Genomic DNA, 19,049 nt, shown 5'->3' on the forward strand with positions numbered 1-19,049 from the left:
GGATAGAAAATCTGGCACAATTCTGTTAACTATTAGAATTAATCCCTCCCCTATAAATTAACTGCTGGCCGCAACCCCTGCCTATATGCACATCACGTTTCTGGAAGCATCGGCAAGAGTCTGTCAGCAGCTAACCTAAGATTTAATTAATTTAAAATAGACTATAAAGTATTTAAGGGCAAAGGCTTGTTTGTTTGTTATTTGGATTTTAGGAGCATTAGCAACTAAGGCCATATTGCTCCGGGAATATGCGGTGGTCATTCCCTGACCTTTCCGCATCCTTCGTATTTGGTGGTGACGGGCTCGAACCTCGGTCTAATCAAGAAGCGTGTGCTACGCACTTCTGCTCCTTCCCACCTGGCTACGGAGGCGCCAGGGCAAAGGCCTCATACTACGAGGTAAAATGACTAATATGTAGGTTAGTGCAAATGCATCATTTTAACATAGCTATCTACCAAAGTAGTTAACTTAATTAAATTGGCATTGTTTTGGTTATATCTTATATTGTGACTGCCTTCACGAGTTGCCATGGTATTGTACTACCTCGAATAAATAACACTTCAACAGTGGAGAAGACTATTGTTATTTATTCTCAGTGGATACCACCACCCAGATGGCACCATTTCAAAGCTTGTTGGCTTCTCTTCTGTGGCCTTTGCCCTTAAATACTTTATAGTCTATATCACTATGCACCATCAGGCATCTCTCATACTGTGAAGTTATACTTCATAACTAGGTTGTCACTATTGCAACACCACGGTACTTGCCCACCCACCGAAGAGAAGCCAACAAGCTTTGAAACAGTGCCATCTGGGTGGTGGTATCCGCTGAGAGAAGAAATAACAATAGTCTTCTCCACTGGTGAAGTGTTATTTATTCGAGGTAGTACAATACCATGGCAACTCATTGTGAAGGCAGTCACAATATGAGATATAACGAAAACAATGCCAATTTAATTAATTTAACTACTTTGGTAGAAAGCTATGTTAAAATGATGCATTTTAATATAGCTATCTAAGTTAGCACTAATTTAGATAGCTATTTTAAGTAGGTTAGTGCATTTGCACTAACCTACATATTAATTTAATATCTGGTTTATATTGTAACAATAATTCAAACTTAGAATTGTTTATTAGCAAAATTGTAAATCAAAATATTGATAATTGTAATAATGGCAATTGTATTCATAATAATAGTAATTATATTTGTGATATATTCAAATTTGTAAACCTTTCTATTTTTTGTTCCCCAACAGCATGGTCTGATGATGGGTATCGGTACGATACCTGAAACGTCACTTTAATATATAGTAGTTTAGGAAAATAGCTTAATAAACTATATTATTAATTTAATGTGGTATTAAATATAGTAATTATCTTAATATGTGATTTGAATAAATTCAAGAAAGAACAACAAAAATTGTTGAGGGTGGGGGGAATGGACAGGCGATATGGGAAGAAGGCCATTAATATTCAAGAGGAAAAGAGTGGGGAAAAGAACTGGACCTTGGGGGACACCGGCATTAGTGGAGAAGTTAGAAGAGGGTTTTTTTTTTTGCTGATGATATATAAGCTTACTTCTTGCATCATTTGTCACTATTAACACTAAATAGTTATTTAATTATTCATTATTTTTTTTGGTTGTTGCAGCAAAAGCCTTGGGTTTCCTTGCACTATACTATACGGCTGTTGTTGTTGTTGTTTTGGTTTTTAGGAGAATTAGCAACTAAGGCCACATTGCTCCAGGCATATGCGGTGGTCATTCCCTGACCTTTCCGCATCCTCCATATTTGGTGGTCACGGGCTCGAACCCCGGTCTAATCAAGAAGCGTGTGCTACGCACTGCTGCTCCTGCCCACTATACGGCTAATACTAATACCAAATTTCAAGCAGGCACTTAAATAATTAGAAAACTGTATACATTTCTGGTATTGCCATTTGTTTGTAACAATATCATAAATTTAGATTAGCCTTGAATAATGAGAGCATAAGCTCAAGCCTTGAAAACTGACCTACAGCCACCTTTACCAGAGGGAACAAAGGGTTCTCAAGGATGGCAGTTGAATTCAGTCCTTCACAATTTTCAAATTAGTTCAATGCCTGCTTTGAAATATAATCCAAATAACTGGAACTATTTCTGTCACTCACTCACTCTCTGCATTATTAAGGTAATAGATGTAAGACTGCATACCCCTGGGGCTTAGAGGGGAACAGGTATCCTGTGAGTTATAAGACACTCAGCCTAAAACACTGATGGCTCCAATATCTCTCTATTACAGAAGATTTAGGAGAAGTCCGGTTGGCCTGCCTCCCTAAAATCCACTCATGCACACCTTCTCGATGGTAAGCCCTGTTATGTCACTTAGGTGGCAACGAACGTGTAGAGTGGTTCTCTTCAAGATGCCTGATCAGCGTGAAGAGGAAAAGACCAAACCCTCCAGCATATGAGAGCATAACAATACAAATGGCCCTCAGTCCCCAGCAGCTTTCACTCTCCCTCTTACGGCAGCGAGAGGATCAGAGTGGAAGCAGAGGGTGCTAAGAATCTCTGGGTATGACCAGGCTGCCATGCACGGAAACTGAACTTGGCCTGTTATAACGTACGATCACTCATCAGGGAAGATAGGATATTAGAGCTGGAAAAGGAATTAGAAAATGTGAATTGGAATAGCATCGGTTTGGCTGAAACAAGAAGAAGAAATGAATCACTTATAAGTTTATCAAGTGGAAATCTGCTGTACACCAATGGAAACAGTGAAAGGAGTGAAGGTGGAGTTGGGTTTCCTAAAGATTTTAAAAACAACATTTTGGAATTCAAAAGTACATCACCAAGGGTGTCAAGACTAATACTCAAGATTTCTAAGAGGTACAAGCTAAAGGTTATAATGATTTATGCACCAACATTGAGCCATGATGATGAAAAGGTTGAAGAAATGTACACCAAAATTGAGAGTCTTCTAGATGAGCAGAAAACCCACTACACTATTATTATGGGGGACTTCAATATAAAGTTGGAAAAAGGCAAAACAGCGCAGAAAGAGGAACTATAGGAAATTTTGGAATTGGTGAAAGAAATAAGAGGTGAAAGACTTGTGGAATTTGCAGAATCTCAAGGACTGTCAGTAATGAACACTTTTTTCATGAAAAGGGTGAACAGAAAGTGGACATGGAAGAGTCCAAATGGATTAACAACTAATGAAATCGACTTCATCCTCACTAACAGAAGATATATTGTGAATGATGTTACCGTCCTGAATAAGGTAAATGTTGGAACTGATCACAGAATGGTAAGATGTACACTTGATATAGATGTAGGAAAGGAAAGGAAAGGAAAAAAACTTGACTCAAGTAAATAATACAAAGGTCTTTGAGATAACAGAGGAGGAGAAAAAGCAGTATGCACTGGAACTTAACAAGTTTGAGCTTCTGCAGACTGATCAGGACCAAGATATCGACGAGGAATATTACAACTTTCTGAAAGTGATAAAGCCCAAGAAACCTATAGGGAAACAGAAATCCAAAGAAGAAAAAATTAGTCAAGAAACACTTGTGATGAACCAAAGACGACAAATGAAGAGCAAGAAAAACACTGACAGGGAGAAAATTGAGTATACTGAGTTATGCAAAGCCATTAGAAAGAGACTCAGAGAGGACATAAGAAGATTTAACACAAGAAAAGTAGAACAAGCATTAAGGGAAAACAAAGGATTTAAATCAGCAGCCATGAGCAGTAATAGAGACAGACAAATGATACTGAAACTGAAGAACAGCGATGGTGTACTTATAAACAGCAGAGAAGGCATAATTCAAATAGCAGAAGACTACTATAGAGAATTATACAAGGAGCGAGGGAATGATACCAGCAGTGGGGAAGATGGATTGCAAAGTAGCAACACATATGACATACCCGATATTCTTCCTGATGAGGTAGAACATGCATTGAAGAAAATGAAGAATCGGAAAGCCGCGGGGAAGATGAAGTTACTGTAGAGTTGTTAAAATTGGGAGGAAGAGACATAACACAAAAACTGGCAAGGCTCTTCACAAAGTGCATTAGAAAAGGTGTGATGCCTAAGCAGTGAAATAATGCAATCATAGTTTTGCTGCATAAGAAAGGAGATAAATCAGAAATTGGAAATTATAGACCAATTAGCTTGTTATCCCACATCTACAAGTTGTTCACAAGGGTCATTACTAACAGATTAAAAAGAATACTTGATGAGAATCAAGTATTCTTTTTAATCTGGCTTCAGGACAGGATTCTCAACTATGGATCACCTTCACGTAATATCACAGCTAATGGAGAAAGCAAATGAATATAAAACACCATTATGCCTGGCATTTGTGGATTATGAAAAGGCATTTGACTCCATACAGCATAAGGCAGTGTTTCGGGCACTGGAAAGACAAGGCATAGATACCCCATATATTATGATTTTGAAGAAAATATATGAGAGTGCTACCTCCTTTATTAGACTAGACAAAGACAGTAGCAAATTTAAAATCGAGAAAGGAGTTCGACAAGGAGACACAATATCTCTGAAGCTGTTTACTGCTGCCCTTGAGGAAGCTTTCAGAAGATTAGACTGGTCGCAGAAAGGAGTCAATGTGAATGGAGAGTACCTAAACCATTTACGATTTCCAGATGACATTGTGGTTATAAGCCACGATCCCAAAGAATTAGAGGAAAATCTTAATCAGTTATGCACAGTTAGTAAGGATTTTGGACTAAAGATGAATATGGCTAAAACAAAAGTAATGATGAACAAGTATGCCACGGAAATGGAAATAATGATTGAAAAGGTGGAGTCATATACTTATCTGGGACAAGTTATTAGCTGTAATAATGATAAATGGCTGGAAGTCAAGAGAAGAATAAATTTTGGATGGATAGCATTCAGGAAATACAGTCAGTCACATACTGAAGAGCAATATCCCAGTTTGTCTGAAACGTAAAATAATGAATCAATGTATACTCCCCGCCATGACTTATGGAAGTGAAACTTGGGCACTCACCAAAAGAATGGAAGAGAAGCTGAGAACTAGACAGCGAAGAATGGAACGAATTATATTGGGAATCAGACTGTTAGATAAGAAGAGAAACACATGGATTAGGCAGCAAACTCAAGTAAAGGACATTCTTATCAAAACTAAAGAACTAAAATGGTCTTGGGCAGAACACATAGCTCGAAGACATGATGACAGATGGACTAAGAAAATAACAGAATGGTACCCAAGAGGAGCTAGAAGAAAACCTGGAAGACAAAAGCGGAGATGGATAGATGAAATTCATGAGTTTTTAGGTAGTAAATGGATGGCCAGTGCTCAAAACAGAAGGAACTGGAAAGTTGCTGGAGAGGCCTTCATCCTGCAGTGGATTGAAAATGGCTGATGATATCCCAAACCTTACTGCAATGGGACTTTGAGTGTATTTCAATAATTACCTGAACTAACCTTAAAAACCTGGCTGTGAATGCTTAGTATATAAAAATACAAACATCAGTGTAGTCAATTTATGCCATTCCACCAATTTATACACACAGTGCAATTTAGCAATATAAATTGATGGTTTATAAATATTTTAATTAAAAGAAAAATTTTGTTCAGGCATCTTGTGATCCATTAATTTGACATGGATGTTAAATTAAGAATATGAAAAGAATAAGAAATCATTCAGGACCTACCCAATGTATTTTTGGCAAATATATAATATAAGATACGGTAGCCAGTAAATTCTAGACAGTTACCAGCCCCAGTTTCAGTATAAAGAGCTTTTAGCTGTGTTTGACACTGGTTGAATTCCTCATGATCACCCTGAAAAACAAAAGATTAGATCATTAATTAATTAAACTTAAAAAAAAAAAAAAGGACATTACTAATAAGTGGGTTTAGTAAAGGCAATTCATGTAAAGGTCTTTAGTAAACCTGTTTAGATCATTAATTAACTAAGAAAAATCTAACAGGTTAAATACAAAGTGGCCACTTTATTACATACACATACCCTTTCCACGAAATGGAATGTCTCTTCAGTATGATGTAATAGTGTGGGAAATGCTTCTCACACTATTACATCTCCACCAACAGGTTGCATTATTAACAAATGACATGATCATTCTCTGGACTTGTACTGCCTTTTGTTACATTCTTGTGCTCCAATCAGAGGAAAACAGTAGGAAACGGACTTTGTCAAACCAGCAACATATTTTTTAATCCTCCACTGTCCGGTGCTGATGATCCTCAGTCCACTTTAACTATATTCTTATTTTTTGCTGACAGGAGTGCAATCTACTACAGTCATCAATTGCAATACCCCATCAATGAAAAGATATGAATTATGTATTCTGAAATAACTCTTTGTATTTGGTTGTTATTTTACTGACCATAACTTTTCTGTTATCCTGCACAAATTTTGTCAGCCTCCATTAGCCTTTCAAATGAATGGGTTGTTTCTGAGCACAGGATAACCATTTTATTTAGTTACTGAACCACTCTCGATACACCTGAGATCTGCATGTGAAAACCTCAGAAAGATTGCAGTTTCTGAGATACTTATACCAGCAAACTTGGTGCAGAGTACATTAAGTCACTCAAATCCATCCTTCCCTATGTACGTCTCTAACTGCTCTACATGGTATGAACATGTACAGCAGGTGGAGACATACATAGGAAGAGATGAATTTAAGTGATTTAATGTAGCACAGTACTCAGCACCAGGTGTGCTGGTATAAATATCTCAAAAACTGTAACCTTTCTGGGGTTTCACACAACCTCAGTGTATCAAGACCAACTCAATATTTATTTATTTTAACATATACAGGGGATACTCGTTATCTGAGGATAATTGGTTCCAGAATATTCCACTTAAAACGAATCCACTTAAAATGGAGAACAATTTTCGTGTTGTTTATTATTTAAATAAAACTAAATTATTATTATTTTTTTTTTTATGTGAACCCCGAACACGAGAGGTATTAGAACCTATAGTACTTATTACAGTGCTTGGGTTGGATGTTGAGAAGACGAAAGAAGATATTTGTTGACATGGACTTGAACTTCTGTTTTCAGGAAATACGTATGAAGGAAGGTTGTTCCAGAAAACGGCATTTAATGAATGAATATATGAGGAAGATGAAAAGTTGGTTCTGTGGGTTTGAAGTTGGACGATTTGCGATTTATACAGAGTGAGCAGCTGTTTGGAAGAAAAGTAACGCCGAGAGCGAAAGAGAAAACCAAGTTTTTTAGATGCAGAAGAAGCAATATTTGTAGTGTGCTTGTGCCAAGAGAGATTAGAAATCAGGGTAATCCCAAAAAGAGATATATCATTTTGCCTAGAAATCGGAGTGTCACTAAAGATAATCATAGGAGAAGAAGAATCCTTTTTGCGAGATATAAGACAAGACTGAGTTTTAGAAGGGTTGAAATCAACTAAGTTGTCTTTACCCCACTGGAGAATTACCTGAAGATTGGCATTTAAGGAATTGGTAGCAGATTTTCGAGAAGTTGAAGCTAATTGAGCAGGACAAGGTTTCTCAAAATGGAAAGTGGAACGCAATTTGCTATCATCGGCAAAACTATGGATAGGATTTCCAGTCAATGGAAGAAGGTCATTAATATACAAAAGGAAAAGAGTGCGGGAAAAAAACCGAACCTTGGGGGACACCGGCATTAGTGGAGAAGTTAGAAGACAGAGAGCCATCTACCATCACCCTCAGTGAGCGATAAGAAAGAAAACTGGATAACTAATTACTAAAAACAGTTGGCAAACCATAAGATGGAAGCTTGTTTAGAAGACCTTTATGCCAAATACGATCAAAAGCTTTTGAGATGTCAAGAGCAATTACTTGTGTTTCACCGAAACTTTTCAGTTAATTAGTCCATAAAGGGGTAACATAAGCAAGAATATCACCAGTGGATCGACACTGACGGAATCCATACTGGCGATCGTTGATCAGACGGAAGGTTTCTAGGTAGTTTAACAGTTGGCAGTTAATTGATTTCTCCATTACTTTAGAAAGAGTAGAAGTAATTGCAATGGGATGATAACTGGATGGTAGGGATTTGTCACCGTTTTTTTAGGAACTGGCTGGATATGAGCAAATTTCCAAGCAGAAGGAAAAACACCTTTGGAATAAGAAAGTGAAAAAAGGCGGCAAAGAATAGGAGTAAGTTCAGGAGCACAGATTTTGAGAACAAGTGGAGAAATACCATCAGGACCTGGAGCTTTCTTAGCATCAAGATTCATCAAAATTCTTCTGATATCCTTTTGAGGAAGACCACAGGAGGCATTGAATGGAGCGTGTTGGGAATGGTGGGAAGTGTTTTACCAAGATCATTAATACATGAGCTGGATGCAAAATGGGATGCTAGCAGGTCAGCTTTATCCTTGGCTGAATTGACAACAGAATCATCTGTTTTGGACAGAGATGGGAGCAGAGATGGGCAAAAGTTGCGGCCAATAGCTTTGGCAAGAGACCAGAATGCTCTGCTACCATTAGGGCAAGAAGCAAGTTTTCTACTCTTAGCCTGTTCAAACTCTAGTTTGGACTGATTAATAACTGCTTTACAATTGTTGCAAGCTGTGGTGTAGGCAGAAAATGAAGAATTAGAAATTGAGGAATTAGAAACAAGCCAATTACGATATGCAACATTCTTCTCTTGAACAGCCTTAGCACATTTATTGGAAAACCAAGGTTTAGATAAAGAACGAGATTTTAAAGTGGAGTGTGGGATAAAGGATTCCATTCCTACAAGAATAATTTCACCAACACGATCTAAGCAAACGTTGACATCAGAACTTTTGAAACAGTAATCCGACCAAGGAAAAGAAGAAAAGAAGTCTCGTCGCAGGTCATCCCATTATGCATTCTTGTAATGCCAAACAACACGAGGTTGGGAATAGCCATGAGATAAGGGTTCCATTGGAGAAGAGACAATCACCAAGTTGTGATCTGAAGTGCCTAAAGGACCTCTCACTTCGACCGTGTACTTAGAAGGGCTGTTTGTGAGAAAAAGATCAAGCGTATTGGCTGTATGATTCGGATTGTCTGGTGCTCTTGTAGGTAAATGAACAATCTGTGCTACGTCATTAGTAATTGCAAAAGCCTCAGCATCTCGACCTGCTGGGTCGGTGTGACTAGAAAACGGAAGCCAGCTGGAGTTGTGAACATTAAAATCACCAAGAAAAATTACCTCACTGTTAGGAAAATTGGACTGGAGAAAATCAAGTTGCAAAGAGAGGAAGTCAAAGAGCTCCAAGTGATTAGTGGAGTTGGGAGAACGGTAGAGACAACAGATTAATTTGACACAATGAGGTAGAGAGATTTTAAGCCAGAGAAGATCAAAGAGAGGAGATTCCAAATTGCCAAGTCTCTCACAGGAAATATCAGAACGGACATATGCACAAGTACCACCTTTGAGGCAAAAGGAATCATACAGCGAATAATTTGGGCATCTGAGATGAGCAGTAGTTGAATCAACCGATAACTGCGATTGTCAGAAAAAGTACATGGGGTTTGGCAGACTGCAAGTGGAAATGGACATCGTTGAGATTAGAATTGAGACCACGTATATTTGTGAAATGAATTAGGAAGTGCTTGGGAGGTTTAGATCTTTTCGCAGATAAGCTTGCTCTGTTAGTTTGACAATTCATGGTGTATTCAATAGTAAGAAAAAGTGGGTGGGACATGCTGTATGAAATAATGAAATTTTTGGATATGGCGTACACGTGGTAAGAATATACCCAGATCCTTGACATAACATTGGCTCGACAATGCTCCCCGCATACACACTACTCGGACTTCCTCCAGTCACTATCTGGCACAGTAGAGGTAGCAAGATTATACACTAGCTGATCCGGAAGCCTCCTAGAGAGTTACCAATAGGTTCGGTCCGGTGAACTAACTAGCGGCCAGCCTGCGAACACCGTTTAAGAGTTGTACCCTCGAAATGTAAGGAATATTGGATCTTTCCACGACATTCATTATAACCTCAAAAGTCATCAATCATACTGCATGATGGAAGATATAGGGAAGGGTTGACCGGAACTTAGCTCTAGAGATTAAACATGGGTTCCACCACTTCAAGCCTGCAATAAGCAAAGTGGTGGTATTTCACTGGTTGATGAGAGTCATCTACCACCTAGTACTGCCTGGTAATATAGAGGGGCGGCATTCCTCCATGTGGTGTGGGTGCCACACATCGACCCCTGCTTACGTTGGTTCACACCTGGGTGGTCACCCACCATGTACTTGTGCATGGAGGTTATACCCAGGATTACTAATAGTCCCACCATCGTGAAGGTGCAAGCAGAGGATCTGGCTGTCGCAGTCCATCTGGAGTTCGCCGAAATTGGGTCCACTTGATTTGAGTGTCACCCGAATATCAGTTCCATCAGCGTTTTAGACTCCCAGGTAGCAAGTACAGCTTGTCTGGCATATCTGAGAGAATGTCTCTGACAACCTCAAGGACCAACAAAATGGAACTAGGCATAATATTTTAAGAGTTTAAGATTCTATATCTATATAATATTGGTGTTGATAAAATACAGCACAGACAACTCCTAAAGAAAAACTATGGTAGTAGTGTGAAAGACATCATTTCATCTGTATCTCATATTGTGCTCATCCTTCACGAGTTGCCCATGTATTGCACTACCTCGAATAAGTAACGCCTCACTAATAGAGAAGACTATTGTTGCTTATTCTCGGTGGGCACCACCATCCAGACAGCACTGTTTCAAAGCTAGCTGGCTTTTCATCGGTGGGTGGGCAGGTACCCTGGTATCGCAAGTGAAGGATGAGTAGATATGGTGTATCTACACTGATATTATATACAGTAGTAATGGTTATTAAGTACTTGTACATATTTAAGTAAAATTAAATGCAACGAGGCATCCTATCTTTAAGAGTATAATAATCTCTTTAATATTGGTGTAAACACACCATAGACAACTCTTAAATAAAAAACTGCGTTAGTAGTGTGAAGGGCAACATTTTATCTGTATCTCATATTGTGCTCTTCCTTTGCAAGTTGCCATATATTGCACTACCTCGAATAGTCTTCTCTTTTAGTGAAGCATTACTTATTGGAGGTAGTGCAATACATGGCAACTCGATGTGAAGGAAGAGCACAATATGAGATACAGATAAAATGCCATACAGAAAAAATAATGCCCTTCACACTACTAAAGTAGTTTTTATTATGTACTTGTAAAATAATAAGAGGAGTTTACCTCAATATAGTACGTAGAACACTACAGTATGATACTCTCCAGAAATTAAAACGAAAACACCAACAGACAATCACCAAGTTGTGATCTGAAGTGCCTAAAGGACCTCTCACTTCGACTGTGTATTTAGAAGGGTTGTTTGTGAGAAAAAGATCAAGCGTATTGGCTGTATGATTAGGATTGTCCGGTATTCTTGTAGGTAAATGAACAATATGTGCTAGGTCATTAGTAATTGCAAAAGCCTCAGCATCTCGACCTGCTGGGTCAGTGTGACTAGAAAACGGAAGCCAGCTGGAGTTGTGAACATTAAAATCACCAAGAAAAATTACCTCACTGTTAGGAAAGTTGGACTGGAGAAAGTCAAGTTGCAAAGAGAGGAAGTCAAAGAACTCCAAGTGATTAGTGGAGTTGGGAGAATGGTAGAGACAACAGATGAATTTGACACAATGAGGTAGAGAGATTTTAAGCCAGAGAAGATCAAAGAGAGGAGATTCCAGATTGCCAAGTCTCTGACAGGGAATATCAGAACGGACATATGCACAAGTACCACCTTTGAGGCGAAAGGAATCATACAGCAAAAAATTTGGGCATCTGAGATGAGCAGTAGTTGAATCAACCGATAACTGAGATTCTGTCAGAAAAAGTACATGGGGTTTGGCAGACTGCAAGTGGAACATCGTTGTGATTAGAATTGACACCAGGTAAATTTGTGAAATGAATTAGGAAGTCCTTGGGAGGTTTAGATCTTTTCGCAGATAAGCTTGCTTTATTAGTTTGACAATTCATGGTGTATTCAATAGTAAGAAAAAGTGGGTGGGACATGCTGTATGATGTAATAAAATTTTTGGATATGGCGTACATGTGGTAAGAATATACCCAGATCCTTGACATAACATGGCCTTGACAATGCTCCCCGCATACACACTACTCGGACTCCCTCCAGTCACTATCTGGCAGAGGTGAGGTAGCAAGATTATACACTAGCTGATCCGAAAGCCTCCTAGAGAGTTACCAATAGGTTCGGTCCGGTGTACTAACTAGCGGCCGGCCTGCGAACGCCGTTTTAGAGCTGTACCCTCAAAATGTAAGGAATATTGGATCTTGCCACGACATTTATCATAACCTCAAAAGTCATCAATCATACTGCATGATGGACGAGACAGGGAAGGGTTGACCGGAACTTAGCTCTACAGACTAAACATGGGTTCCGCCACTTCAAGCTCCAATAAGCAAAGTGGTGGTATTTCACCGGTTGATGAAAGTCATCTACCACCTAGTACTGCCTGGTAACAGAGGGGTGGCGTTCCTCCATGTGGTGTGGGCGCCACACCTCGACCCCTGCTTACGTTGGTTCACACCTGGGTGGTCACCCACCATGTACTTGTGCATGGAGGTTATACCCAGGATTACTAACAGTCCCACCATCGTGAAGGTGCAAGCAGAGGATTTGGCTGTCATAGACCGTCCGGACTTTGCCGAAATTGGGTCCACTTACTTGAGTTTCACCCGAATATCAGTTCCATCAGCGTTTTAGACTCCCAGGTTGCAAGTACAGCTTGTCTGGCATATCTGAGAGAATGTCTGTGACAACCTCAAGGACCTAAGGCTGTTGTTAGACCACACTTGGACTAATCTGTTCAAGTGTGGAGACTGCAATAAAAAGAAAAATTGAGCTTCTGGAAAGGGTCCAGAAATGGGTAACTCACTTGGTAAGATAGGCAAAAGGGCTTCTACACGAGGAAAGGCTTTAGTATTTTTTTTCTGTTTAGTATTAGCAATGGCCACACAGTGCAAGGAAGCCTATGGCTTATGCCGAACCAGCCAAAATAATAATAATAAATAAATAACAATAAAATAAAATGTAATTTTGAATATGTGGGTTACACAGCTTGGAAACTAGGCACCTTAGAACAGACTTGATTGAGGTGTTTAAGGCTTTGAGTGAAGTAAAATGAATGAGGACAAAATTCACATGGTTTTAAATGATTCTAGAACTAGGGGCTATAAATTCAAATTAGAGGGAGAGAAGTTTAGACTGGATTGCAAGAAGTTTTGTTTTACCCAGTGGTCATAAATTACCAGAATAAGTTACCTACATGGGTGGTTGGGGTTGACAGTTTGGGGAAATTCAAAGGTCAGCTGGATAGCTACCTACGGGAAGAGGGAAATGCATAGGTTGTTTATTTCCTTTCCTTTCCTTTTATTTTATATACTTTTTTTTTTTTTTGGCTGGTGTACCATAAGCCTTAAGCTTCCTTGAACATTATGGCCATTACTAATACTAATACTTATGCAGAAAAATAATGATTGCATTATTCTACTCCTTAGGCATTGTCTTTCCTAATGTATTTTGTGAAGAGTCTTACAAGTTTCTGTGTCATGTCACTTCTGCCTAATTTTAACAACCATGCAGTAACTTCATCTTCACCTGGGGCTTTCTGATTCTTCATTTTCTTCAATGCATGTTCTACCTCATCAGGAAGAATATCAGGTATTTTGTAAGTTTCACTAATTTTTGTGATCCACCTTCCCCACTGATGGCATCATTCCTGAGCTCCTTATATAATACTTTATAGTAGTCTTCTTCTATTTATAAGTACACCATCACTATTCTTCATATTCAGCATCATTTGTGTATTACTGCTAATTTGCTATCCCTTAATGCCTGTTCTACTTTTCTTGTATTAAATCTTCCTCTTCTTATGTCCTCTCTGAGTCTCTTTCTAATGGCGTGGCATAACTCAGTATATTGTCCTTGTCAGTGTTCATTTTGCTCTTCATTCTGGTCTTCAATTCATTATGACAAGTATTTCTTGACTATATCCCCCCCCATCCTTTGGATTTCTTTTTACCTATAGGTTTCTTGGGCTTTATCACTTTCAGAAAATTTTTGTATTCCTCGTCGATATCCTGATCCTGAAAGGTTTGCAGAAGCTCAAACTTGTTCCTAAGTTCAAGTACATACTGCTTTTTCTCCTCTTCTATGATCTAAGACCTTTGTATTATTTACCAGAGTCAACTTTTTTTCTTTTTTTTCCTTACATTTATATCAAGTGTGCATCTCACCATTCTGTGATCACTTCCAACATTTACCTTGTTCAAGACGGTAACAATTTTCACAATATATCATCCATTAGTGAGGATGAAGTCAATTTCATTAGTTGCTAATCCATTTGGGCTCTTCCATGTCCAATGTCCGTTCACCCTTTTCTAGAAAGAAAGTGTTCATTACTGACATTCCTTGAGATTCTGAATTTCACAAGTCTTTCACCTCTTTCATCAATTCCAAAATTTTCTATAGATTCCATTTCTGTGCTGTTTTGTTTCTATCCTCAGCATTTAAGTCCCCCATAATGATGTTGTAGTGAGTTTTCTGGCTATCCAAAAGTCTCTCACTTTCGGTGAACATTTCTTCAACCTCTTCATCATCATGCCTCGATGTTGGTGCATATATCATTGTAAGCTTTAGTTTGTACCTCTTAGAAATCCTGAGTACCCTTTGTGATGTACTTTTGAATTCCAAGATGTTATTTTTAATATCTTTATGGACCAGAAACAACTACATCACTCTTTTCACTGTTTCCATTGGTATACAGCAGATTTCCACTTGATAAACTTGCAAGTAATTCATTTCTTCTTGTTGTTTCAGCCAAGCCAATGATATTCCAATTCATATTTTTAAATTCCTTTTCCAGCTCTAATATCTTACCTTCATTGATGATTTTTTTCTTCTATATAAAATGAACACATGATAATTAACAACATTCACACTTAAAGAATTCTTTAAGGAAAGGGATGCCAGAAGTTTATCAGACTCCAATAAGGAGCTAAATGACTTTGTGATAACTGAAAGGAAAGTGGAAGAGAAATTGTTGAATATGGACATTAAAAAAAAAAAAAAAAAGGCATCTGGGTTGGATGGAATCTATCTCATTATATTAAGGGAGGCAGCAAAGGTGATAAGCAAACCCATAACCATAATTATGAGAACATCCTTTGTTTCAGGGGGTTTCCTATGGACTACAGACTATGAGGCTAATGTAACCTCAATTCATAAAGGGGAATCACAAAAGGTAACATGAATAATTACTGATTAAGATCTGTTCCAGGGAAAATAATGGATTTACTGGTTAAAGAATTAATGCAGGTGCTCCTGGACAAGCACACAATTATACTACTGCAATCACAGCCTAGATTTGTTAAGGGCAGCCTTGTCTAACCAATCTGACAGGGTACAATGATGCAGACCAAGGAAGTGAATGCAAAAAATAATTTTATTATAATTTTGACATTATATACTTGGATTTCTGGTGGGCTTTTGATACTGTTGCACATAAAAGACTGCAATACAGATTGCAGTAATGTGGCATTAAGGGCAAATACTGCTATGGATAAAGGGATGGTTAAGTGGAAGAAGACAGACAGCAGTTATCAATGGGCACTGCTCTTCATAGACTAATGTTATTAGTGGAGTTCCCTGGGATTCAGTGCTGGTCCATTTTTGTTTTCAATATTTATCAATGTTTTGATGATGGTATATCAGCCTTAATGTCTAAGTTTTCAGATGATACAAAGGTTGGCATGGTGGTTAACAACAATAATCAGGGCGATCTACTGCAACAAGATCTAGGAAAACTAGGTCAAAGGGCTGAGAAATGGTGGATGAAGTTTAACATTGACAAATGCAAGGTACAGTAACCGCAGAGTAACTTATCAACTGCGTGGCACTACACTCAGGAGAGTACCATACACAGTTCAGTAAAATCCAGAAACTTTGCTAGAAGTGATAAGGAGGTGATTATCCCTTTGCATAAGGTTAGCTAGCATCTTGAGTATTGTACACAGGTCTGGAGGCCTCACTTTAGGATGGTTGTTTAAGGGTTTTATGGTGCATTAGCATGTAAGGCTTCACTTAGGAAGGATGTAGATATGCTAGTATGGGTGAAAAGAAGACCAACCAGACTAGTGAAAGGAACAAAAGGGTACTGTTACAAAGAAGGCTTCAGTTCTTCAAGTTGCAGTCTTGAGACTAGGCGATTGCAGTGAGATTTAATTGATTTGTTTAAAGCCTTGAATGGATTATGTAAGCTGAATGTTAACGGCATTCTTCCACTTGCTGATTACACATGACGGGGCAAAAATCCAAGTTGAAGAAGAGTGGTTGCAAGACAGATGTGTGGAAGTTTGCCTTCAGTAAGCAGGTGGTTGACTGTTGGAACAAGCTTCCATCTGTTGTTGTGGAAGTGTACGGGCTGAATTAATTCAAGGAAGTAGTAGACAAATTCTTGGAGAGTACAGATGGGTGAACTGAGGTTTATTTTTTGGCTGAATTAGCATTAACAGAGGCGTATGATGCAAGAAAGCAAGCTTATACAGCAGGGGGGAAAAAACCCCCTTCCAATTTCACCCATCCACTTGGTCCAAAACTTTGTCTATTTCTTCCTTGAATTTATTTAATCTATCAAATTCCACAACAACAGATGGAAGTTTCTTATAGTAATCAACTATCCACTGGCTAAAGACAAATTTCCACACATCTATTATACAACTATTCTTCTCTCCTTTTGAATTTATGCCCCTCAGGTTCATAATCTGAGCAACAGGAAGATTCCCACCAGCAGTAAGCTTGCTCAACCCATTCAAGGCCTTATACAACTCAATCAGATCACCTCGAAGATGACTAGTCTCCAGACACTGCAATTTGCAAAACTTAAGCCTTCCTTGGTAAAAGGATCGCTTCGTTCCCCTCTCCAATCTTGTTGACCTTCTCTGTACTCATTCTAGAAACTACATCCTAAAATGAGGCCCCCAGACCTGTACGCAGTACTCAAGGCATGGCCTGACCACTGCCTTATACAAAGAGATAATCACCTCCTTTTCCCTAATAGAAAAATTCCTATATATCATTGAAAAGACCCCATGACCTACTCTAGCAACCTGTCTGCACTGCTCAGAAAACTTCATATCCGACTGCAGAATTATCCCCAGATATTTTTCATTCTCTATCACCCTGAGTGTAGTGCCTCACAATTGTTACATTTCCCTGGAGTTACTTCTACTCAATTTTGTCAATGTTAAACTTCAGTTGCCACCTCTCAGCCCATCTGCTCAACTTTTCTAAATCCTACTGCAGTAGCATACTGTCATTAACAACACTGCCAATCTTTGTATCATCTGGAAACTTGGACATTAAGCCTGATATACCTTCATCAATATCATTAATAAATACAGAAAACAAAAATGGGCACAACACTGAAGCCTGAGGGACTTCACGAAGAGCAGTGTCCATTGATTACCATTCTGTCTTCTCCCACTCGACCATCCTTTTATTCATTGTAGCAACTTACCCTTAATGCCAAAGGCTTTCCTAAAATCCAAGTATATGATATCAAAATTAATTTTTTTGCTTCCATTTCCTTGGTGATCACATCATTTATTCAATGAAATAGGGCAGACAAGACTTCCCCTTAACAAACTCATGCCTGGCCTGAATTATTACTGCAGTCTGGTCTAGATGACCCTGCAATAATTCGTTAACCAGTGACCTCATTATTTTCCCTGGAACAAAAGTTAAAATAACAGGTCAGTAATTACTCGGTGTCACCCTTTGATCCAAGTTTGTGAATTGGGTACATTTGCACATCTCCAGTCTGTGCAGACCTCCAATAAGTCCAAGGATGCTCTTATAATTATGGCTAAGGTTTGCTTACTTGATTTTCCACCTCCCCTAATATAACTGGATAGATCCCATCCACCCCAGGTGCCTTTCTTATGTTTAACTTAAAAAATTTCTCCTCCACTTTGATCTTAGTTATTACAAAATCATTTAGCTCCCTGTTAGTTTAATAAGCTTCTGGCCTCCACTTCCTTACAGAATTGCTCACATGTGGATGTAGATGCAAAATACAGTTTGTCAGCTTCTGAGCAGGATCATCAATGGTAGAACCATCTATATCAAGTGGACCAATCAGATTCATCTCCTTCCTTCTAGTTTATATAGGTAAAGAAGTCTTTGCTGTTTTTCTTGCATCCTTTGCCAAAGATTCCTCGTAATCTGCCTTTTCTTGCCTAACCTTTTTTGTGACTTGATTACACACTAGCTTCTACCACAGACTTTTGTATCACTTGATAATTTATATGTAACACATGCATTTTTCTTCTTTGCCACAAGTCTCAGTTCATCTGACACCCATTTAGGCCTAAACTTTGAACAGTATTTCTTAGTTGGAATGAAAAGCCTAGTAGCTTTCAAGATTAATTCCTTCCCATTTAGAATTTTCTGTTGGTCCCATGTATAGAATTTAAAAACTGTCTGGGATCACTGTAGTCACCTTTACAAGAGAAAAAAATCCTTTGCTTTACCCTCGATGGTAGTGACATCTTTAAGTCCCACATCAGTACACTGTGATCACTACTACCTAGTGATTCCTTTATCTGCAAATTTTTAATGCACGAATAATCATTGTGGATAATCAGATCAAGAGTATTACTCTCTCTGGTTGCCTCTCAACCATACAGCTGTAGAAAACAATTATTCAATAAACCCACAAACATCTTGCTAGTGTGCAAGTGACCAAACCACAAGTTCCAGTTAATATCTGGGAAGTTAAATTCCCCCATTTTAAGACATTCTGATTTAAGGGCTCACTTTATTTCTCTGTACAATTTTTTGTTGTACTCATCAGAGATTTGGTCTATATCACCCCTACCAATTTTTATTTTATCAATGATTATGTCACAAAAAACTGACTCAACATTGCACTGTCTATCTACGTCAACTGGATGCACGTCCTTAGATTTTGTGTTTCTTAACTGACTGCATA

General features: G+C 38.5%; 1 protein-coding gene across 4 annotated transcripts in view; it reads right to left on the minus strand.

Annotated features, from left to right (window-relative positions):
* LOC150076627 (uncharacterized) overlaps window positions 1–19,049 on the minus strand; it is a 404,400-nt gene that overhangs the window by 46,397 nt on the left and 338,954 nt on the right. For all 4 annotated transcript variants that reach the window (XM_090386197.1, XM_090386196.1, XM_090386195.1 and 1 more), the window contains one exon: window positions 5,684–5,813. In XM_090386197.1, coding sequence (XP_090242323.1) covers window positions 5,684–5,813 — 130 coding nt within the window. The remainder of the gene's footprint in view (window positions 1–5,683; window positions 5,814–19,049) is intronic.

Source organism: Mastigoproctus giganteus, chromosome 12 (assembly GCF_048544385.1).
Source record: "Mastigoproctus giganteus isolate SK-2022 chromosome 12, ASM4854438v1, whole genome shotgun sequence".
Lineage (NCBI taxonomy): Eukaryota > Metazoa > Arthropoda > Arachnida > Uropygi > Thelyphonidae > Mastigoproctus > Mastigoproctus giganteus.